The 24,627-nt window shown below is 41.4% G+C and overlaps 2 protein-coding genes across 2 annotated transcripts; one reads left to right on the top strand and one right to left on the bottom strand.

Moving 5' to 3' along the window:
• The first annotated feature begins 1,682 nt into the window (after positions 1-1,682).
• On the top strand, positions 1,683-20,327 carry appbp2 (amyloid beta precursor protein (cytoplasmic tail) binding protein 2). Its single transcript, XM_071922152.2, has 13 exons — positions 1,683-2,049; positions 8,331-8,419; positions 10,984-11,135; positions 11,705-11,828; positions 12,545-12,713; positions 12,959-13,048; positions 13,172-13,239; positions 13,335-13,440; positions 13,557-13,681; positions 14,186-14,271; positions 14,935-15,125; positions 15,470-15,635; positions 16,008-20,327. Exons 1-13 carry the CDS (start codon positions 1,912-1,914, stop codon positions 16,268-16,270), a joined length of 1,767 nt encoding a protein of 588 aa, XP_071778253.1. The 5' UTR covers positions 1,683-1,911; the 3' UTR covers positions 16,271-20,327.
• Positions 20,328-20,816: 489 nt separating this feature from the next.
• On the bottom strand, positions 20,817-24,497 carry LOC139929325 (uncharacterized). Its single transcript, XM_071922172.2, has 6 exons — positions 24,221-24,497; positions 23,634-23,729; positions 22,953-23,065; positions 22,702-22,825; positions 22,431-22,603; positions 20,817-22,162 (listed from the first exon to the last, which is right to left on the bottom strand). Exons 1-6 carry the CDS (start codon positions 24,258-24,260, stop codon positions 22,097-22,099), a joined length of 612 nt encoding a protein of 203 aa, XP_071778273.1. The 5' UTR covers positions 24,261-24,497; the 3' UTR covers positions 20,817-22,096.
• Positions 24,498-24,627: the final 130 nt, after the last annotated feature.

Raw genomic sequence — 24,627 nt, 5'->3', positions numbered from 1 at the left:
CCTTTCCTATCGTATCATGTAACACTATCAAACGGTAATGTTAGCTAGGAAGTGGTTGAATGCTAACATTAGCTGTTGTCTAACAGCAGCTAATGGGTTATCAAATATGTTGTTTTACCTTGAAATATGGCCCGATGTCCCTCCGGATTTTCACTATCCATTGTCTTTTCAGTTGCTGATCAATCGGGAAGCGGTGAAATGATAACGATTTGTCAGATTCCCTACGTTTATACGACTTGCAACCTGGAACACAGCACATTATACAGCAAGCTTCCCACCCTGAGCGTGAAGTCAGAGGAAAATGGCCGCCGTGTGAATATGGTCCATTGGCTGGTCTTTGGTGCCAGGTGATGTCACCTTCTGTAGAGTACAACAGGTGGTGACAAAGACCAGCCAATAGCAGATGGCCAGTTCAGTATCCTGCTCTTCACCACTAGGTGTCAGGCTTCACCACAGATTTGGGTTTGGGGTTTAGTTGGTCTTAAAGCATAATGACAGTGACAGCACTAGGTTGATTCCTTTTGTCACATAATTTTTCTTTAATGTATGTTTAATGTCGGTATATTTTTTTTTAAGTATATCTGTTATGTAATTCAATCTAATTGTGATAGAAAGAATATTGTATGTTACCTTGTATAATGCAGATTTTCTGTTAGAATAGAAGCTTTACATACAAGTCTCCAATCTGGTGCTTGCTTCATAAATGTTATCAGCAGTTTTACTATCACAGTTTCCTTATGAAAATACTTTTTTTCTGTTCATTATTTTTATTAGAAGAAAAAGACAAGTACAATGACAAGAACACCAATATACATACAATTCATGCAACAGCTAGGAGTATGTAACATAATTACAAGAAGACCTTAAAGGAAAAACACATTTTCATCAATTGTATAGCTTTGTTACAGGAAGAATAGAGGATAGTATTCATATATCTATTACACTTGAAGAAGCCAAAAACATTTTTGCCACAATAGGACAACATTATTGCAGGTATGGTCAATAACAAATATTTTTCCAAAATTTGCTAACGTGAGCAAATCCAAAATAAATGCAGTACTGTTTCTGGGTTGTCATCACAAAATTTACAGTTTGCATTAATATGTTTTTAGCTCTTTAGGTAGCCTAGTAGCTGACAGGATTATTACAAGTATTTTTTGAGCCTTACTTTCAGCCTTACTTAATTGGCACAAGAATAGAAAATGAATAGGCCTCCATTAAGTATACTGAAAATCACAAATCAATCAAAAGCATAACATAACACGGGAGGTAAATCAAAGAAACCAGAGGATAGGGATCATAAATATGTAATGAATGATCATATATCTCTGTGGTAGAGACAGACAAAAAGCAAAGTTTCCAGCATTTGTGCATAGTTATACAAACACTGTAAAGATGACAAATGTTTGCAGTATTCACAGCTTTCTTGTTGTTTGAGGTTGTAATAATAACTGTTCACATTCTGTATCAAAAACAGAGAGGTTTGTATGTAATAAAGTCTTGATTTTATCCTCATTGGTTTGCTTGTTAAATTCGTGTATGTGGAATCTGTCCAAAAGACTAATCAAACTATGATACAATTAGTTTCTAGTAACTAAAAAGCATTTTTGTATCAACTGCAAAATTACGTCATTGCGTCACCGCCAGCGAACGTTTGCGTCGGGACGGGGGCACGGAACTGTAGGCAGGGACGACGAAGGATCGGCGATGAAGGAGAAAGATGGAAATTAAACGGCGATTGTAGGACTGTGGTTGTAATTCAGCGAAAGTGCAATTATTTCTAACTTGAACACAAAGCAAAGGTTATATGAGGAGTCGCAGAGGAAGTGCTTTAATCGCGGTAAGGTAGCGAATGTAGGGAGAGTTGGGGAGGGCTGTCGCTGCTGGGTTTTTTTGGAGAGGGAAAACAACATGGCTGCAGTGGAGCTCGAATGGATCCCAGAAACACTGTATAACACCGCTATCTCGGCTGTGGTGGATAACTATAGTCGTTCGAGAAGGGACATACGCTCGCTTCCAGAAAATATACAATTCGATGTCTACTATAAGGTAAGATTTGTCAGCCCCGGCATGTCAGATGTATCCGACAACTACACGACCGTCTGAATTTGTGTAATCAGCTGTTAACGTTACTACTAGCTAGCGATAACGTAAATAACATTTATTGGGTTCTGACTGACTTAGCCTGCTAACTAGGTTAACCTTACACCTTTTCTCAAGATTCTACATAGCGAGTTTGCCTAGCTATCTAATTTAACATCTGGTAACGTTAACTAAGAAATCATAATCATTGCTCTTTGATTCATAAGATGGTTAAATCAACAACGACAGTTAAAGCCATTTGTATATAGTAGAGTGTTGTCGTGGCTTTGTAGTTTTGTTTCTAACCTGTGAAGAGTCTGTGTTGACCTACCAAATCCACCCACCTAGCCTCGATCTTGAATGGGGAGACCGACGCGCCAAATTCCATTAACAATCTGACAATTTAAAGGTGCCTTTCTTATCGACCAACATACCTGGTATAATACATAGGCTAAGACCTTTTACGAGTCGTTAGGAATCATTCATTATTGCGGCATACGTCCAGTACACAAAGCAGCATTTGTTTCAATAACATTTTAACTTTTAGAAATGCATCCTCTGTTATTCCCAAGACCTTTCAGCAAAATACACCACGGTGGGCAATTACAAAAGTTGAAATTTTGCCGGAAAAAGTGCCGCTCGGCGGATCATATGTATGCCGAATTACCAGTGGCTCCAAACGTTTCGTAAAAGGTATTGAGTAATCCGCTATCAAGTATGTATATTTTGCTGGTAAGAAAAACAACATTACATGTTCAGATTCTTGAATTGGTTTTGGCGAGACTGCGTCTCCATACAAGAGAACGGCATGTATCGGTGGTAAAGCTCACCCAGGCCTCTCCAAATGTAATGGCTACCAACTAAACGGCACTTAATGCGTTACAATTCTACTCAGTGTTGGAATAAGATTGTGTTTAGGTTTCTATGTCACCTGCATATGTGAACATTTAAGAACCATTGTTTTACATTTCTTTAAGAGGAAAGAGGTGCATTAATGTGTTTCTGGCAGGCAACACTTATCATTTGGCTGACTACCTTAATATCTGGTCTACATAAATAAGCTAGAGTATCAGATTAAATTTTGGTTGTTGGTAATGATATCATGATATTGTTACCAGTGAAACCTTAACCAACACTTTGGCTATTATCCAGAATACTCTGTCCATGTAAACACTGACAGGGCTATTTTTATGGGCAGAAATTTAGTGCCATCAGAAACTGAAAAAGTGAGAATTGCATTTAGATGCGTGAATTGAATCATTGTATGCAAAAACTGAAACTGAATTTCAGAATTTGAATTTGTATTGTAAAATTTCAAACCATATGTAATGACTTGAATTGAATTTAGTCATTATTGCTTTAAACTGTAGGCTACTTTAGGCTAAATAAAGAAATGTTTTAAGATGTCAGCAAGAGAGTAGTAAGTTTATGCGTACCATACATTAGAAGACATCAAGTCTGACACTCATATTTAACAACAATCTGTCATGAGTTTTTAGTCCTATAGGTGCTCACATTTTTAGACTGAGAATCATGCAGCATCATACATTAAAAGACTCCAGCAGGGTTTTTCAGAGATTTGGGACTAGTTCCTTGCTTGCATCACACAGGTTGTCAGTGCACGTGAACGATTATACAGGCTGAAAACACTGATAGTGGACTATGATGTTTGAGTGTGAATGAAGCTACAACACCCCCCTCCTTCACCATCTACACACACATACAACAAACCACACATAGCCTACACAACACGCAGAGACAGAGAGATAAATGTAGCTAGGTAGCTACGCTCGTTCTCTCCACAGCTCCACCAGTTTCTCCTCCAGTTCGACGGTCCGCCTCCCCGCCGGCATCACTGTGTTTACTCCTCTGTAGACTAGAGCCTTGTCACCTGTCACTACAGATGCTGATGTCAGCCAAAGACAGTGCACCTATTGGCTGTTGACCGTGTAGCATTATAAATCGCGTCGTTGACCATCACACACCTTTTGAGCCAAGCCTAAAGACATAAGATAATATTAAACATGTTTGATTTTGTTGTAACAGTCAAGATGAGAAAAAGACTCCAACTGAGTTCTCCACCTAACGATTGTGGTGACGGGAGCGCGCAGCAACTGCCGTGATTTTATTCTGACTTAGAAAATTTGACTAAAACAGTGAAATTGCTGCAAATATCGTCTAGTGTAAGGTCAGCATTAGCTTTGTAAACGTTAGCTAGTTAGCTTTAGGCTAGCTATAAATAGCTAGCTAATGAAACTACAGAAGTTGGATATATTAGCCTAGATAGTCACTGGATATATTAGATTCTGGCGATTACAGTTATCACCCTTGCATGTTCCTTATTTTCATCCCATCCAGAAAAGTCTTGTCAGCAGTGTTCCCCAGTCACAGTATTCTAGTGCCATTTAGCAGTTTTTACAAAACTCACGGGTCGTAATAGAAGTCTGTATTAATCCAGCCTCCCATTCATGTAATTTGACAATTGCCATGGTTATTACCGGCTGTTAAAGAACAAATGAAATGTTAATCTGAGCTCCCTTCATGGCCATGCTGTCTGATGAAAATGAAACATCAGTGGTAGTAATGCAGCCTGAACAGTGGTAGGGAGCATCCCATTGGTGAATATCAGCCAAATACTCAAGGGCATTTGTCTTGAACACATTTGAGGTGGTGATTAAATATGATTTGAGTCCAACGGATTTCATCACCATAGTTGTTATAATCCATTGGGGTCACTGTGCCTTTTTTGATTCACTGGTATGCTAGTCTGTCATAATAATGAATAGAAATTTGTAAAATATTACCTTGAAAATGAGCCCTCAGTACTTTCATCAAAACGTGCAGATGGAGTAAGCTACCCTTAACCGAATGGTTTTTAAATTATGTTTTCATTTTTGGCCAGTATGCTTGGAAATGGCCTTCCCCTTGCTGGCCAAGAAACTGTCAATTTTCTCAAGTATCTCATAGAATCAACTCAGCCAGCACACCTCTATGGATTGGCACATCTTCAAACTCAGACAGATCTCATGGCAAATACTCAAGTACTTTTTATTCAGAAATAACAAAACTCACAGTGCAGTCGCTTGGCTTCAGAACACTTGGATTATGCTGTTTAGAGTGTTTTTATGGTCATTTTTTGGCCTTTTTGTAGCTCTAAAGCCATCTTTACAAAGATAATTTATACCAGAATAAAAAAATGTCCTTTTCTCGACCTAGTAAAAAAAATGGAGGGATTTATTCAGTGTAAAGTAAAGCCCGACAAACGCAGGTACGAATGCCATGGTAACCATTATGCGCCATGTAAACATTCAATCAGCTCTTTGTGTGAGTTACTACTGACCCACCTCACAAACTAGAAGAAAAGCAGGAGAAAAGCCCGCCCCAACACAGCGTTTGTTCTGTGTAAAGTAAAGTTGGAGCAATACCTGTGCAAATGCCATGGTAACAATCTGTTGCCATGTTTTCTACCGGACGTTTTGAAGATGATATTTTCATTTGTTGGCCAACTGCACATTTTACCAGCCCAAAACTGGCACATACTGGCTAACGGAAACCCTGGTCTCTCTATTCTGAGTGATTATGGGGTGGTGCGAGAGGCTGCAATGGCATCTATGTAGTGGTCTGGTGCAGCAGGCAAATCATGTATTTTTCACTGTTTGGTACTGCCTTTCATAATGTTACATAGTTTTGATGAGTTAACAGCTAGCTAGAAAGTGCTAGTTAGGTAGAATTAATCGAAAAACAGAAAAAACAAACTAAAATGACTTGAGAGCTTATCATCAACCCCAATGATGGATGAAATCATTTTTTGAGACATTTATTCCTGCAGTCTTTCAAAAAAAGTTTCATGAACTATTGTTCAAAATCACATTGGTAGGCAATCAAGGAAGCATGGAAATATGATTGGCCGTTGATGGCCGCTGACCGTGGAAAGTTCAACTGTGGCCAACTTTATTCGGGTGACAAGCTTGTTGACTGTCCACACATTGTCCGAGTTTCCTTTGTCACTCAGTTCTGTAGGAAATTAATGGACCCCTGTTGACTTGTTGATTGTGTTGCTCACAGTGTGGAAGCACGATAACTTTTTTTCAAGTTATGGACACATTTTCTGATTAAGAACTGCCAACACTGCCATAAAATGAATGTGAAAATGGGTTACCTTGTAATTTCCTTCAGCCGCGGCACCAGGAGCCCTCAAAATGGTGTGGCAGTACAATGCTTCAATCAGTTTTCCAGCACTTTAAACTCCCCACCTCAACACACATGCAAACATACACAACGACTACACTTTTTACTAGTCTTCTGGACTACTCAAAGGTCATGCCTGATTGTGGCTATGCTATTATTATTTATGTTCAGATATCACAAATGTCAATTTCAATGCAAAATAAGTTTTACACTCTAGTGGGTTCTCAGTTCCTAGTTCATCTCCTTAGTCTGCATCTTACAGACTGGATAGGGTCCTCATGAATAAATATAGCCTAATAATCAGAAATACAAACAGTAAGCAAAATCAGATACAGAAATCTGTTACGTTCGGTCAGTCTGGTCAATAAATCAAATTTCTCTTGTAGATCACATCTCAATGGTAATTTTGTTTCCTTGTTTTGTCTCTCCCTGACACCAAAATCTCTAACCTCGCAAAACTCAAAACAAGCCGCGTGTGAGCCCATGTGGCTTTTGTTTACAAGTCCTGGTTCACTTGTAATTTTGCAGTGTGAACCCAAGCGAACCAAATACAAAAATACAACAAAGTGAACTTTTCCAATATGGTTTGGACCAAAGAAAACAAACTGTATTTGTGATTGCACCCTGAGAGAGAGAGAGAGAGAGAGAGAGAGAGAGAGAGAGAGAGAGAGAGAGAGAGAGAGAGAGAGAGAGAGAGAGAGAGAGAGAGAGAGAGAGAGAGAGAGAGAGAGAGAGAGAGAGAGAGAGAGAGAGAGAGAGAGAGAGAGAGAGAGAGAGAGAGAGAGAGAGAGAGAGAGAGAGAGAGAGAGAGAGAGAGAGAGAGAGAGAGAGAGAGAGAGAGAGAGAGAGAGAGAGAGAGAGAGCACAATAGAACCCACCGTTTAGAGACACTGAAACTACCAACTTCCAGCTCAGCACATTTTGATGACATGCCAGACATCAGCGAATCACTTTGTTTGAACTTCTGAACGGCGGGGAGCATTTGCTGAAGCCTCCCTTACAAACAAATCCATAATTGGCTTGTCATATGTGGTCAGCTTGTATTGTATAGGCTATTTGATATTTTCAGATGGCAAAGGGTGCTACATATGATACTGGTACTGATGCTGGGACATTGTAGCAGGGGATATGAGAAAAATAAAATAAGGCCTTAAGAAATTTTGAAAATGAGTGGATGGCCTTGAAAGTACTTCATTTTTTTAAAATAAAAATGTAGCACCCAAATTCATCATCCATCCTTGGGACCTTTAAAGGACCACAATGGAAATAAGCTCTCGAGCTTTATTGTGTTATCCTGATGTTTTTTAAAGTCCCCATGAAATGAACTCCCATTACTTTTACTTCCCGGAAAATAGAGTATCTTTAATGGTGACCTCATGATGCACCAGTAAATATAAAGTCCAACCAAATCCAACCAACCAAAAGCGCAGATTTTTGAACAGTCACACCCCTCCACCCCTCCCATCAAATAAAACTGCGTTTCGCTCCCTGACAGACTTTTGAATGATCCCTCACTGCATTATGTCCCACCCCAACATCCTGTTTCAACAGGAAATACCTCAAATCAAGGAAGTAAAGGTGCCATTTCATGGGGTCTTTAAAACTCTACGTGAAGATATTTTCTGGCTGAATTCTCCTCCTGTAATTGTTTTTAACATTATCAAATAAATTAAATCAATCAATCAACCCTAGGATCAACAGGAAAACCCTGTGATGGAGATTTGTGTTGATGCAGCAGCCGATTTAAATGATTTCTTGACTTGACAAGATCATGAGTGAAAGATAAGGCCTCTGTGATGTCTAATTGAATTGAATTTCATCAAACAAGACATTGAAAAGCATTGAAAAGGCCTTGAATTTGATGTACAAGTGAGTGTGGGACCGAATGGTCATGGGGCCCTTCTGCTGAGACTTACCCATCTACTCAGTGTTTATTGGATCACTTGTGACCCACGGACGGTCATTGTGCTCCCATTGAAGAACTAACATCCATATTGTTGCCAGTGAATAGCGAGTACCCTTGCTCACCTTATCCCCCCCCAACCCTCTCTGTCTCACAGCTTTACCAGCAGGGCCGGCTCTGCCAGCTGGGAGGGGAGTTTTGTGAGCTGGAGGTCTTTGCTAAAGTCCTGCGGGCATCAGACAAAAGGTAAGACCACAATGGGGCAGAGCCTTGCTTGAAAGCTCACACCACCCACAGTGACCATCAGTTGTCTTGCATAACAATCCCAGAATCCCCCCGGTCCCTCCACAGATGGTTATCAGGATAGCTTATATCAGCGAGTGAAGCTGCACCGATAATATCTGTAGTACTGTGATTGACTGTGATCCACCTCCAAGGTACTCACATTCTGATTGGCGAATGAAGCAGTGCTGATATCAATATCTATGCTTTTGGAGCAAAACATTTCAGAAGTTCATAAACATGGCTTAGCCATGACCATGTATGCCATGTAATTCTCTTTTATTAGGCCTAACCTACCACACTATTATTTATTATTATTAATAATAATAATAATAATAATAATAATAATAATAATAATAACTTAGATTTATATAGCGCCTTTCAAGAGACCCAAGGACGCTTTACACAGTGAGGCAGACAAAACGAATAAAACAAGAACAGAAAATAATAATAGCAATAATTGCCGGGGATGGGAGAGTTAACTAGAGGCCATAGGCCTTGGTTAACAGGTGGGTTTTCAGGATTTTTTTAAAAGTGGCCAAAGATGGGGCGTTGCGGATCTCTGCCGGGAGAGAGTTCCAGAGGGTGGGGGCTGCCACACTGAAGGCTCTGTCCCCAAAAGATCGCAGGCTGGTGTGGGGGGTGGAGAGCAGACCCATGTCTGAGGACCGCAGATTCCGGGACGGGATATAGGGGTGGAGGAGGTCAGATAGGTACTGGGGGGCGAGGGCATGGAGGGATTTGTAGGTCAGGAGGAGGATTTTGGAGGAGATGCGGGACTTGACCGGTAGCCAGTGAAGGTGGATGAGGGTGAATAAACTGTTTTTATCTTTTAACCTATTCTGAATGATTTGTTTTTGAGTCTGTCAATATGCTGGTTGATCAGTGTATAAAAAGCTATGTCCTACAGCCTGTTATGTAGCTTATTTTGTTATCATTAATCAATGTTATTTTTTTATTTGATTGTTGTACAATGGTTAAGTGCATAATTAATCAAATAATATTAATCAAATAAATACATGCTTAGTACAAAGTAAGGTATCACTTTATTTCCCCTTTGAGTCCCCTGTTGACTCAACAATGTTTCAGTAGATATTCAGTAGGGCTGAACAATTAATCGAAATTTTATCGAAATCGCAATATGGCCTACTGCAATTTTCAAATCGCAGGAGGCGCAATATTTGTTAAAGGCGAAATGTGTGTCAAAATACCATTTTAAATTAAATATTGTCGTGCTGCAGAGATGTCCTGGCCTACACATCATATTCTACAGACTGAAGAAAACATCTTTGTTTGGTACAGATCCCCGCAAAAATCAAACCATAATTATTTTAATACGTTTTTCAATGAAAATGAGAATAATGATGTAAAAATTATCATTCCCTCTAATATCGCAAATCATATCGCAATTGCAATATCAGTCAAAATAATCACAATTAGATATTTTTTCAAAATCGTTCAGCCCTAATATTCAACAGTGTGTCAGCTGACTGTCAACAAGCAATGTTTCAACAGACTATCAGTTAGGTATTTTCAGTTGACTATCAACCAGTGTTCAACAAACTATCTATAGGCTGTCAACAACTTTGGTTACGGTTAGAGTTATGTTTAGCCACATAAAAGAAATGGGTTAGCGTTAGGCATGTAAAAGAACTTGGTAAAGTTTAAGGTAAGGTTCAGGTTTAAGATTAGCCACATTAAAAATGTGGTTAGGGTTATAGGACAGTAGGGCAATTCACTCATGAAACAGTTTTATATGTAGGAATGTGTTTCTTCCTAGCTAATTGTCAACAGCTACTCAGTTGGTGGTTGGTTGGTTGAATGCATGTTACTTGTCTGTTGAGACAAATCTTGTTGACAGTCAACTGACATGTTGTAGAGGGTCAACAGTAGACTATTAAAATAAAGTGTTACCGTAAGTACAAAATTCTCCTCAGCTGAAAAGACTCAAAATGGGAAAAGGCTTCAACAGACTTGAGAAATGTCACCATGCCTTGACATGGTTGGGAAAAAGTTCTATCTCTTGTCCACAGTAGAGTTCCCTCTTTTAGGTAGGCAAAGTACATTATTGACGTTCTGTTCATTATGTAATCAGTGCCATATGTGTTGTGGCTTTCAGCCTAGATTGAAGGGCTTTATCTGAAAACAAAGCATACAAAACAATGCTGACAAGCAGTTGTCTGCATTGTTATTCACTGTGTTGGTTTGCTTTATCTGTGAAGAGTACTGATAGACGTCTTGTTTTTATAGGCTTATATCTTCTTATATCAACAATACACTGATTTTGAAGGTGATTTAAAAAATTAGATCATTCACAGAACAATTGCTAAATGTCAAAGAACAGAGTCCACATGCAAAATGTGTTTTTGGTCTTGAGACTGTCTGACACACTGAGCAAACATAGACCCTATGGGACCAGTACAGTGGTGATCGTGACCTGGCCTCCAGTAGCCTGTATCCTTAAGACTGATTGTTCCTTTATTGATTATCAGGTTTGCATTCCACTCACTGTGTCCTCCTCACTCTAGACACCTCCTGCACCACTGCTTCCAAGCCCTGATGGACCATGGTGTGAAGGTTGCTTCAGTCCTGGCAAACTCCTTCAGCCGCCGTTGTTCTTACATCGCCGAGTCTGATGCCCACGTCAAAGAGAAGGCCATCCAGTTCGGCTTTGTGCTGGGTAAATTGTGGTGGTGGGGTGGGCTCTTTTTTTGGAAATATGTAGGGAGTCATAATGCAGTGGTGAGATGCATCATTTCCCCAAGTTTCATCTAAGTCTGATAAATGGTTTCTGAGATCTTGCATGTGATGGATGAACAAACCAGTGAACAAACAATCGGAAACCAATCCATATTCCCCCCACTGATTTTGTCACCTGTCCATCTCACAAGATGGCTCAGACAAAAAAAAAAACGCTGATTGGATTTTGAACCTTGGAATGATGCATCTCACCACTGTGTTCACCCTCTTCAATACTGCACTGATTGGCCCAAGGGAGGAGTGCGCTACATTGTGTGTTTATTTGTCCATGTGTCATGCACTAAACGTGACAAAATGATGCATCTCACCAATGTGTTCCAACATTTATCAGCATGAAAATCACATTGACTGGCCCAAAGCAGGTGTACTACAAATACAGGTCAAAACAAGGTGACTTTTGTTACCGATTGGTCCAGAGGGGGACGACCTGTTTACTGTTGCCTTGTCTTATTTGGAGTCAGTTGGAGTAATCCCGTGTTTTAATTGCAGGTGGCTTCTTGTCTGATGCGGGCTGGTATGGAGATGCAGAAAAAGTGTTCCTGTCGTGCCTGCAGCTGTGCACTCTCCACAGTGAGGTCCTGCATTGGTACCGGGCTGTGGAATGCTGCGTCAGGTCAGTCTCAAATAGATAAAGATACATTTAACTCCCTTTAACTAAAATTCCCTTCTAAACATTGCTATTACACACCTTTGTAAAGGGAAGGTTTTCGGGCTTGTACATCATGTTTCTCTCACCTATAAAATCTACTAATTGCAATGATTTTTGTGATCCCTGTTGCAATACAGTAGCATTATTGTGCTTTGCCAGGCAGGTGTCTAGCTGAGTGCTATATAATCTATAATCCATCCAGAAGTCCCCAACCTTATCTTTAAGCATCTTATAAAGCATACTTTGTGCCAATATTCAATATCTTTGAATTTGACCATTTTCATGCCAAAAAAAAACATCCTACAATTTAAAGTATCTATCAATCTAAAGTATTGTGTTTCCCTGGAATTTTGTTCTTATCATGGTGTAAAAAACCTCTGAAATGGCATTTAGACCATAGGACACTAAGACTCTCCAGTGAAACTCAGGATGATAATAGTATAACATATTAATGCATAATTGTGTGGAATCTCATCAAAATGTTGTGTATTGCATCATATCCATCATATCAGAACTGGACCACACTGAATCGCCAATATCTGATTCTTAATAATGAACTCTCAATATCAGCCCCATATATTGGCAAACCCATATGTTGTTCTATTTCCAATGATGACTACTGACAGTCTTTCCCAGCTAGTACTCTGCTGCCAACAGGTTTCCCTGTCTTGTCTCCACAGGCTGCTTCATGTCCGCAACGGCAATTGCAAGTACCACCTGGGGGAGGAGACCTTCAAGTTGGCCCAGTCTTACATGGACAAACTAGCCAAACATGGCCACCAGGCCAACAAGGCAGCGCTGTACGGCGAGCTTTGTGCCTTGCTCTTCGCCAAAAGCCACTATGATGAAGTAGGTCTGACCTCTAATTACTGAAAGTGGCTTTTAATGCATTAAAGTTTTTGCTATGTGTGATACAACAAGGTTGGTGATTTACAATGAATGCCTTTTTATGTGTGAATTTGTCTTACAACATTAGGATAACCAAATTTAAGATTCTGATGGAAAATATTGCAAATAGAAATAATGCTTTATATAATAATTTTTGAACTCTTTTTAAGCCATATGTTTTTCCCATTTTCTGCCACATCTCCCAGGCATACAGGTGGTGTATAGAGGCTATGAAGGAAATTACACCAGGGCTGCCTGTCAAAGTGGTGGTGGATGTCCTCCGACAAGCCTCCAAGGTAACATGCCTTTCACACATCACTGGACCATGTTCATTTATGTTACATGATGTTATTGAGACATCATTGCTGCTTGGTATACTTTTATACATTTGTTTGACTCAAGCTGTCTGTCCACTGCAGGCCTGCGTGGTGAAGAGAGAGTTCAGAAAAGCAGAACAGCTGATCAAACATGCAGTGTTTCTAGCGAGGTAACATGCTACATCTTACTGGGACTTTCTAACAATCAAAGCTAGTGATTACTGTTGTTGACATGAGTTCTGATTGCATTTCTTGTGTCTTGCAGAGAACATTTTGGACACAAGCATCCCAAGTACTCCGACACACTGCTAGATTATGGGTTTTACTTACTAAATGTAGACAACATATGCCAATCAGTTGCCATTTACCAGGTAGGTGTGGTCATTAGCAACGCAAGTGTTTACTCTTTACCATTGAAAACCAGTGTGGCGAATGAATTATTCTAACTACGTTCCACGCGCTGTCTCGTGTTCACATCGTACCCCAGACGGCCCTGGACATCCGACAGTCTGTGTTTGGGGGGAAGAACATCCACGTTGCCACGGCCCATGAAGACCTGGCCTACTCTTCCTATGTGCACCAGTACAGCTCTGGGAAATTTGACAACGCTCTGTGAGTACAATAAGGCTCACAACCACGGGACTATTCCTGGCCATGCTAAGTAATTACATTAGAGATGGGCTCCCTTGTAGACGGGGCACAAGACTATGACTCATGCTGTGTGATGGCCTGTTCCCCAGCTTGCTGTACTGACATTCATGTTATGTAGCTGCATGATTTGGGTGTGTGCCAAAGAATTGATTTGTTCAGAGTCACTGGCTGACTTTAGGATGTCAAGGGGCCCATGGAAATATAAGTTACATTTTTGAGTACTACATCTACTAATGCCCATCCTGTGCACAAGCACTGATTAACAATTGGGCAATGCTCTGACCTCTGTGACCCTGATTCAGTTTTGCAACATATGAACAGCAATGCTTAAAAACAAACTTCTTAAAGGGAAAAAATCTGTACTTTCTGGGAAGTGTTTATCCTGAATAGCATACAGTAACATTGTTGCCAGCCACGTCTGTGCTCCATGCCCTGTTTGGGTCAGCTACTGTGTTTGTCCCACAGATTCCATGCAGAACGTGCCATAGACATCATAACTCACATTCTCCCCGAGGACCATCTGCTGCTGGCCTCCTCCAAGAGGGTCAAAGGTAAACCAAGCTGCCTGGAGGTGCTGGGCTTCTGCCCACTGTGTGTAGAGGGCAGTGGGAGGCATCAGACCCTCTGCTGTAGCTTTACAATATGATTATGGAATCTTTAGGGACAGAGGGGGGCAGATGTGCGTGTGTTTATCTGTGTCTGGGTGTGTGTTGAGGTGTTCTACTGTTAGCTTGTCCTGGTGGCTCTGTTAATTTGCATCACAGATACTTGTAACTGCACAAGTTCAGATCTTGTAGACAACCTTGCAGCTCATCCAGGGTGCACAAATCACAAAGAACCAAAAGAACGAGAAAATCAGCTGCTCTTAGAGAACAGTTGATAAAGCTTTAATATTAAAAACCAGTGAGTTTCAGCTGCAAAAGCCTTACCTTACTTAGGGTTACCAAATTGCATGCATAGTCAACAATAGATGTATTCAGTGTCATAGAAATGGCCACCTCAGAGCGAGGGACCAATCACATGATGCAATGGATGCCTTTTAGCAAAGCATCCATTGCTATATGTTGCGTCCTCGCCAGGGTTTTGTGACATGGTGGCACTGAATGTGACTTAAACCAGGTGTGAATTTCATGTTTTGTACCACACATTCACAGGGCGCTGCGGCACCACTTTTTCAAGTCTCACATGTCTAAAACATCCTTTGTTCCCATTAGCCCTGATCCTGGAGGAAATCGCCATAGACTGCCACAATAAGGAGACGGAGGAGCGTCTGCTGCAGGAGGCGCATGACCTGCACCTCTCCTCACTGCAGCTGGCCAAGAAGGCCTTTGGCGAGTTTAACGTCCAGACAGCCAAGCACTATGGCAACCTGGGACGCCTCTACCAGTCCATGAGGAAGTTTAAGGTTGGTGGAAACGTGTGTGTGTGTGTGTGTGTGTGTGTGTGTGTGTGTGTGTGTGTGTGTGTGTGTGTGTGTGTGTGTGTGTGTGTGTGTGTGTGTGTGTGTGTGTGTGTGTGTGTGTGTGTTGGAGATGAATCAGCATGGTGCGTTACATCCGTTTTATCCATCATACATTATGGCAAATAATGTAAGAAAGTCCAATCGCAATGGAGAAGTCTAAGAGTGTGCAAAACCTAAATCAAAGAATCTAATGTGGTAGAATGACTTGGCTTACTTCTAATGCAAGGGAAAGAAATGATGATCTCCGTCTTTGCATGTACGCGCGTGTGTGTGTCCACCGCATCCAGGAGGCAGAGGAGATGCACATCAAGGCCATCCAGATCAAGGAGCAGCTTCTGGGCCAGGAAGACTACGAGGTGGCTCTGTCCGTGGGTCACCTGGCGTCCCTCTACAACTACGACATGAACCAGTACGAAGACGCGGAGAGGCTCTACCTGCGCTCCATCGCTATTGGTCAGACAAAGGAGGGGGGGGGGGGGGGGATTTTGTATGTGTCTGATTTTTTTCTTATGACTTATTTGGGAACTATAAATGCTTAATAAAAATGATTCAGCTCTCCAAGAAGAATATACAATAAATAAACAAAATTCTTCCGCTGTGTAACTAGAACATACGTAAAAACAAATTACTCAGATGTGGGATACATGTACATAGAGCAGTGCGTGATGAACAGAGAGTCTATTTTGATATTCGCTGTCTGTTAGATTTGCTTCACTAGACTAGTGATAATCAGACGGGAGTAAAATTAACTAATGTTGGAGTAGTAAGTTAGCTAAGTTAGTTTAGTTATAAACATGGTTTCTGATGTTTCCCGTGTCCTCACAGGGAAGAAGCTGTTTGGAGAGGGTTACAGCGGCCTGGAGTACGACTACCGAGGCCTGATCAAACTCTACAACTCAGTGGGCAACTATGAGAAGGTGTTTGAGTACCACAACGTACTGTCCAACTGGAATCGGCTGAGGGACCGGCAGTTTGCCGTGGCCGATGCCCTGGAGGACGTCAACACCACGCCGCAGCAGACCCAGGAGGTGGTGCAGGCCTTCCTATTGGCCCAGAGCCTGGGCCCCACCCGCCCCTGCCTTGGCTGATTTATGAGGGAAGAGGGAAAAGACATGTGGGCTTTAGTTAGGGTGGTGAGGGAAAGGACATGACATGGGCCCAAAACATGATGCTTAAGAAGTCACACACAGTTAATTAGTAACACACAGTAAATTCAAGCGGCACTGGCAAATCATTTGGCTGCATATATCCTATAGTCACCACAGCCGCCAGTACACACATACACACACACACACACATACACCCTTAGCAACGTAATGAAGAACTAGAGAAGACACGTTTGTCAAACCCCTCATTGACACCCACACAAACCACCATGATGAGCCTCCTAGATTGGATGCATTCACTGGCTCCCCCCCCACACACACAGAACAGACTATTTCATTTCTCAAAGAGAAAGGAGACAAAATGACTGAGGGAAAAGGAAAAAAAAAAAAACTTCAAACGTCCTGTAAGGATGTGCCGATGCCCTCTCCTCTCCTCTTGTCTCGCTCACCTTTTTCTTTCCGTTTGGATTTGGATGACTTTTTCGTTTTTGTATTTGAACCAGCGTAGCTCTGAATGCCATGAGACTCGATTGCGGATCAAACCATGTTTTTTGCCACGGCCCACTTATTTACATGACAGTATCTGGACCGCACAAGACTATACACACATCCATCGACATCGCCACTCGGGGGTGGATCGGAGATGGAAAATGTCTGATATTTTTTGTCACTTGTACAGTTAAACAATACAAGTTAAATGCAGGTTGTTCATTGCATAGAAAACATCACTTAAGTTTCATTTGATGGCTAAACTCTCGGTTCACTTTTGCAAGCAATGCAAGTCCGTCAGCCGGTCGCCGGACCCCATGAAGACGTGAACTATTATTAAACTCCTCTTTTGAACCGTTGTGGGTGGAAAGAGAGATTATAAGCAGTGGAATGTGTTGAACCAGTGGGTATATTGTTACACACATACAGGCTTCAGAGGTCTTGTTTTGAATTGATTTTATTTTATCTTTTTTTTGTTCCAGGTTAGTACTGACATAGCTTCATTAAAATGCCAATAATTTATATGCAAAAGTGTATGTTATGTAGCCCTTTTGTTTATGCTTTCATATTGAGTGAGCCAAAATTGTTTCTGAGTAACAGCTGAACACAATATTTTAAAACAAGGGACATGGTTAGCGGAGTGAATAGAGGAAGAAGCTATGTGTACAGGGGTCTGGTGAGGCTTATAGGCCTACCAATATTTGTTACTATTTAATCACAAGGTGCGGCTTTATGCGTGTGTGTATGAGTGTGTGTGTGTGTCTGATGGTCAATACACACAGATAGGACTCTGGGTGCCCAAGTGCTCCATCGATGACTACCAGCCTTACAGCAGCTTGCAGTTATCTATCTGTCAGCGGACCCATACTTCTAAGTGCTAAACTATTATACCCTTAAGGGCACTGCATTGGGGACCAATTTTGTGCGAGTGTGTGTGTGTGTGTGTGTGTGTGTGTGTGTGTGTGTGTGTGTGTGTGTGTGTGTGTGTGTGTGTGTGTGTGTCGCCAGCCTATTTCCCTGTGCATTTGGCCTTTCCTCTGTACTCCATCCCGTCACAGATTTTCCCATTAAAGCATAACTCCGGCCATTTTCTGACGTGGACGCTTTCTTCCCATCTTTATTCCATCATACTAAAATCTCATCAGCTGCTTCACTATAGAGCTACTTCAGTTTTGCTTGTCTGGGTGCAGCTCTCCAGTCCAGTCCTAACAGGCCAATGGACTCTTCCAAAGCATGTCTGTTACATGCACATTGACGTAAAAGGATGTCATGAAAATGCAGTTCTCCTACAGTTTTGATGGTGCTTTGGCCTTTGATTTAGCACTTCCTTGTTTCCTCTTTTGCCGCTGCTGTGTAAAGTGGAGCACAATGAATAGTGGAAGTTGTCGGGTCATGGATGAACTGAAAATGAAATGTATAGGCCTACATCTCATCTCATTACAGAGTGAGCATCAGTGTGTTTTTGGAGAGTCCATTAGCTTGTTAGGACTGGATTGAAGAGACGTTAAGTAGCTCCATAGTAAAGCAATTGATGAGATTTTGATGGAGAACGATGGGGAAATGGAGTCTGTGTCAAAAATGGCCCGGAGTTCAGTTTCTAATATCTGCAAGATTCTTGAAAATGCGATGCCTTTCGGAAATGTCCCACGTTTTTGTTCCCGTTTTAAAATGAATGAGGAAAACGAGCTTTTTTTGCCTTGCCGATGCGTCAGCACTCTCTAGCTGAGGAGGTCCAGCCTTAGCCCTTAAAGGACGCTCAGCTACACTCTGGTGCTTTGGCTTCGGCTTCGACCAGCGCCCCCCCCCCCCTCCCCCCAGAGGCGCGACCCGTAGAGAAACTCTCCAGAGCAGCCGTGGAAATGAATGTTACCCACAAGCCGGCGCTTTCAAGGACTCAAGATGAAATCAACTTTTGGCCGATGACATCCCCCCCCCGACTCACCCCGCTGTGCTTTGCATAGATTACCGTAGGGTCGGGCTTATATGACACTTTGTAGAGTTACCAGAATACACACTATCTCAATGCATTATCTCCCTGTCCTGAGTAAATGATTACAAAATTTCGAGGAAAAATCCACCCTCAGACCCTCTTACACTGTTACATATCAATCTGTGAATACATTCCAGGAGTTATTTTGTGATGAAATGTGGTAATTTACTTTTCTGGTTTTATCTACTTTCCCCTCAATCTGCCTCGTCTTCTTCTGTGAACAGCCCCCAGAGAAGGGCTGTGAACTTGTGGCCGCATTGCATTCTGGTCTACTGAGGCTCCTTTTGGTGGAGGAATTGGTCTCTCTGCCTCTTCTACAATGGATTTCTCCCTGTATGATTGTTGAACGTCGGTGCAAAGCGGTAAATCTAGAAAGAAGCCCTCGCTTGATTCTGAGGAACTGACACCAAAACCTGACGTTTACCGTTGAGTTTTTAGATCGCTGAAACATTTTCCGCTATCAAACTCCATTGTAGCAGCTTTAAAGCCCTGAAGAAGACCTACAGTGGTCGAAACACGTTGGCTTTTTTAACGATTAAGCCACTACAATTAAGGCTTTTTAAATATTTCCTTCCTCGTGGTTATATTTTTATATTTGGAGTGCCTGGATTGTCCTTTTGTTTGTAGCACTCTTTTTTTCCCCTGTTTTCCAAGAGCATCCGACACATTTTTGATCCTAGTTTGACAATATAGAGCAACCAGTCATTTCCTTTTTTTCCTTTTTTTTTTCCATTGTAGCTGTGCTGGAAATACCTCTACGTGACGTCACGTCGTCTAAGTTTGGCCAGTTATCCATGGGGAAAAAGAAAAATACACTACCAAGCGACGATATGGGCCCAGAAATACATGGTACATCGCCAGTAGCTGTTTTTAACAGTGTTGAAGTGTTTTAGGGTGGATTTTTCCTTTAACAATTCCACTTTGGAGACTTCTTAAAATCCCTTGAACCCTGAACCCCGGTATGGGTACGACTGACTGATGGAATGTAAGAAGGGGGGAAGTCTCCTAAATGTCTGACTTGCATTTGACAATAATAACTGCTGGCCGTCAGTGTGATCTACTGATGTCTGAAAGGGAATCGCTTCAGTGGTAGAGGGGTGGAGGGATGAGTAAAGACTAAAGATGGACGAAGTGGAAGATGCTCAATAAAGCTGTGATCTCTCAAACGGTCCTAGTTCTCTTTCATTAAGAGTATAGTTGGTTCAGGATATGTCTGCTGCTGTTGCTTCACTTTCAGCTGTGGAAATATTCAAGAAAGGAATATCCTTGACCACAAGACCTTCAGAGTGCCGCATGCATTTTCTCTGAAGTCTTTACATCTTAAATTCGACATGAACATTAAGCTTCAGCAGGCAAATGGGTGGATGGGTTCAGTCTATAAAAGTGTGTTCAAATCTGTTCTAGAGCCCTTCCAGATGTACATAATGTTGTTTTACGCTGCCCATACTAAGAAGATGGTTTCTGGGTTCACCTGTGCATAGCTACCATCAACCACTACAAATTGGGTTTTGAGCTGTTTCTTTGTTAAAAATCGCAAATAAATTGTTCATTCACTTGTCACCTACTTGGTATAAATGAAATGTGTGCGAAGCTGTGGAAAGGAGATTGTGCTGTCGTGTGTTTTTCATCATTTTTGCCCCATGTGCAGAATTGGATGGCTGCCTCCTTTTGCTTGTTGAACTCGGTAAAACATTTTAGGGGCGAATGTTTCTGTTAACGCCTCAAATAGTCTACTTGTTACGTACAGAATGAAAACTTTATGGAACTTTCATTTAGCGGGGGGGAAAAAACTAAATAGTATAATAGATCAATCACACTATTCATCAAAACATAAAAGAATCAAGATAATGAAATCATGTAGAATGCGAACGATTGTTAACACAAAGCCACAGTTTAGCCTTTTTAACACTTGACTCCAATAAATATGGGAGCCAGCTTTGTAAAAAAATAAATACATCTATGTCATTCTTAAAGTGTTTCACATCAATGGGACTTGAATGTTGTTGCTGTCTGGTTTGAAATTTCTCAAAAATGTAGCCATGTTTTGTCACGATTGTGTCGAGTCAAGTTTATTTCTAGAACATTTAATATACAAGGCGACACTATGTGCTTTACATTTAAAAAATAAAATAAATACATAACTATACATATTTATAAACGTGTGCAATCAAAGAATACATGAAGTAGATTTTGATACTGTACACTAAAATTTCACACAAAACGCTCTAGCTGTCTGCATAGCATTGGTCAGAACAGTATCTATATATCTACAATAGACCCTCCTTTTTGCATTCCCTTCCTTTGGTTGCCAATTTCATTAAAAAAAATAATAATTTGACAACGATAAGACTCTTTGCCAATAGACACTCCTAAATATAACTTGAACCTTTTTGGAGTTCAGTGGAAGCATCTGATGTGTCTGCGCTAACATTCTGAAAATAGTCCCTAATAAATGTTTAAAAAATAACTGGACCCTACCACAGTGTTCCCGAGAAAGAACAGACAGATAAATATATAATAAACAGATAAATAATGTGCTTATCCCTTCTTACTCTTAACTGTTCCTCACACCAAAGAAGACCTGTTCAGCACGTATCTCAATGCCTATGGACAGTCGTACAGTAGGGGAGACAGGGGCAAGTTGAGCCTGTGGGTCAGATGAGCAACCCCTTATCTTGGCAGCTGTACACAAAATGAATCATGTGATCACAGATTTAGAAAGAGCAATTCATTTCCCTGAATCTGTGATGGAGGAGAGCAGTGGTACTATAAGAGAGCCAGGTCAAATCAAAATGTGATTTTTGCTGTCAGGTGATTTCATCATGGTAAGATGTCCTGCTTCTTGTATCTAAATGGAAGTATGTTTTAGGCTTTATTATATATTAGCTGTATAAGATACAATATAGGCCATAAACTTGGAATAACTGTAGGCCTGAGCTGCTGTGTGAAGCAGTTTTGCCACAATAGTGACTGTGGGGTAAAATGTGCCTCTAGCCCTGGGGCAAGTTGAACCAAAAGACCAACTTTTTTTATTTGTCATACCTCTAAAACTGTATTAGCCACAGAAAATGTTTTGCCCAACAACCTTAAGTATACATAGCAATTGTTGTTTGAAATAAACGCACATTCATTTTGTCTTAGTAGCACAAAATGCCAAAAAGTGGCTCATTTTACCACGTTCTCCTCTATAATCTCAAAACCGCCCTGAACACAGACTTCAACATTTTCACCTTTTAAGGAAAATAAATTTGACTCAACCCTACTATTCTTATAGAATCATGTCAGAGTGGGCAGACAGGACAGTATAAGTCAACTCTGTTCGGTGGTGTTTAGCCCTTCTTCTTTTCCAGCTCTTCCTTGGTGAGGTATTCAATGTGTGTCCATATACACCATATCTGGAGAGAGAGGGAGATCACAAGTGTCACACAACCATATACTGTATGTATAGAGTGGAGAGAGACTGGAGTACACTATATCTTGATTAAATCTCAACTTTAGGAATGGGTTCACATTGCTCGCTATTGCCCTCAACAGTGTGTGTTGGTGGAAGAATTGCTTGAAGGGTTATCATAGCACCCTCACGTTTCTACAACACACACACACACACACACACACACACCACACCATGTCTATGTTAGTAGGTGTTTACTGGCAAGCTCCTACCTCCACCGAGAGGCCCAACAGCCGGCCAACAGCCAGCAGCAGAGTCCCCAGAGCCTGGATCGAGGGAGGCAGACACAGGCTGTGGGACAGCCAGCCCCACTGGTACCCATACAGCCACAGCGGCAGGCAGTGCAAGCCGCTGATCACCCATGTGCCCAGAGGGGTGTGAAACCCTAACAGTATCAGACGCACACATTCAAATTAGAAATCGTCAGCTATCTTGAGCTCTATATATCGACTTCGATGTACGAACACTGGGTGGACTTCTTACCGTTTGCCATGATGGCCTGTACAAATCGTGGGCTGGCGGTGAAGCTGTCCTTCCATTGGGAACCTCTGGCATTGTGGTTACACACGAACACACACCACTCCACTGCAGACACCAACCACCCCCACTGCAACACAACACAGGACAGGACAGTTTAGGGATGATAATGGGTGAGAAACACTTCACGATGTGATTGCAGTCTTAAGTGGCCACTGAGTGTGTGTGTGTGTGTGTGTGCTGAATGTGAGGCAGACCTCAAACAGCAGGCTCCACAGCATGCCTCTGCTCAGGTTGTCCACCACCACGTCCAGCCAGGCCCCGAACCTGGAGCTCTGGCCCAGCCTCCTCGCCAGCCAGCCATCCACTCCTGCACAAAGAACAGCATGAAGAAGACCGAAAAGTGCACTAGGGTTTTCAAACTTGACCCTACCAAGAATGTTCCATATTGCTGTTGTACATTCATGAGATATCATTATCGGGGTGGCCTTTAATTTAAAATGTGGACATGGTCCAGTCAGTGTGGTTCACCTCTGACATGATGGATATGATGCAGTTTGATTGTTGTTTATTGCAGAATCGATCAATACTATGTATATGGATTGTCTATAGAAAGTCCTTAACCTGAATTGATTCTGAGACATTTTGATTTGTATTATTATTATTAGTAGTAGTAGTAGTAGTACTAGTAGTAGTAGTATTCTGTGTTTCAATGGAGAGTTTTAGTGTCCAATGGTCTAAATGTTGTTTCAGAGGCTTTTCCACCCTGACAAGAAACACTGATTTTTTTTTTTTTAATTCCTTGCTACCAAAATAGTCAAATTTGAAGATGTTGAACATCAGCACATATCGGCATCAGTATCAGCCTTCAAAAACCCATACTGGTCAAATCCTGATCTTGACAGGTGAGATGTGGTGTGGTGCAGATGCTACATTACCATCAAGTGCTATGGAGATTGAGTAAAGAGGGATGAAGGCTACTGGTCTGTTGTAGGCCAGCCAGGCAGCAAACACAAGGCCAATCCTAATGTATCCTGGTAGAGACAATACACAGACAATAAGAATATCATTCAGTCAGTTGGGTATGGTAGTGTAAGATATGGAACTAACCCTACTCAAATTTGATCATGTAGTTTTATCATTGTAATGGAGTGCAAGGATCAAGCAAAAATAATAATAATAATGATAATTAAAAAATGCCAGAAATCTATTTGGATGTCATATCTAAAAAGTATCACATCAGGGAGCATTCAAGACCATTGTTCCCTCTAAGCTGATAGTTTTGTGACATAGATTTAATAGCCTAATTTATATTACTGACCAAATAATACTATCCAAGTATCAGTCATCAGTCAGTAATTTAGTTGATATAAGCGGTGTGGAAGTTATGGTGCCAAATCATAGTAGATAGGCTACACAGAGACTCAGCCCTGCCTCATGGATTAGTGAACTGACGCTCCTGTAGTGTTGTGTCCTGTATTATGTCATGGAATTTGAGATGGAGGAAATTCAGGGTGTATCTCACCAATGATATTTGGCCAGTATAGCAGAACTTGCAGTCCCATCTCCAGCAGTCAGTAGCCAAATTACCTTTTTACTCTCGCAGCGATACAGTCTTCAACAGCCTCATCCCGGAACAAAGATGATGAAACCTGTCGGCGACCTCTAGCTATCCATAAAAACACATTCAGCTTATCCAGATATCTCCGTAGACTATCATTGAACTGATTAAGGACATTACTTTCTGAAATTAGGGTCCCGTCTGCGCTCTAAAATAATGTCCGTAAACACCACGCGTGGATGCGGTTTCACGTTCTGGCGACCAACTGGGTGACGTAGAAAGCTTTCTTCTGAATTGTCGCACGGAAAGAAGGTCACGAGACTCTATTAAAACAATTGGTAATTTAATGTTGCCTTGCTTATCGGCAATAC

Source organism: Centroberyx gerrardi, chromosome 6 (genome assembly GCF_048128805.1).
Source record: "Centroberyx gerrardi isolate f3 chromosome 6, fCenGer3.hap1.cur.20231027, whole genome shotgun sequence".
NCBI classification, from domain to species: domain Eukaryota; kingdom Metazoa; phylum Chordata; class Actinopteri; order Beryciformes; family Berycidae; genus Centroberyx; species Centroberyx gerrardi.
This window is presented reverse-complemented; position numbering and strand designations above follow the sequence as displayed.

Bases quoted from the DNA above. Each gene is read 5' to 3' on its own strand.
- appbp2 (XM_071922152.2), top strand. From the start codon at position 1,912: ATGGCTGCAGTGGAGCTCGAATGGATCCCAGAAACACTGTATAACACC. The intron at 13,682-14,185 runs GTGAGTACAATA...TTTGTCCCACAG, and splicing joins GGGAAATTTGACAACGCTCT to ATTCCATGCAGAACGTGCCA. The intron at 14,272-14,934 runs GTAAACCAAGCT...TGTTCCCATTAG, and splicing joins CTCCTCCAAGAGGGTCAAAG to CCCTGATCCTGGAGGAAATC.
- LOC139929325 (XM_071922172.2), bottom strand. From the start codon at position 24,260: ATGGGACTGCAAGTTCTGCTATACTGGCCAAATATCATTG. The intron at 22,604-22,701 runs GTAAGAAGTCCA...TGATACTGTTAG, and splicing joins ACAGGCCATCATGGCAAACG to GGTTTCACACCCCTCTGGGC. The intron at 22,163-22,430 runs GTAGGAGCTTGC...CTCTCTCTCCAG, and splicing joins TGTTGGGCCTCTCGGTGGAG to ATATGGTGTATATGGACACA.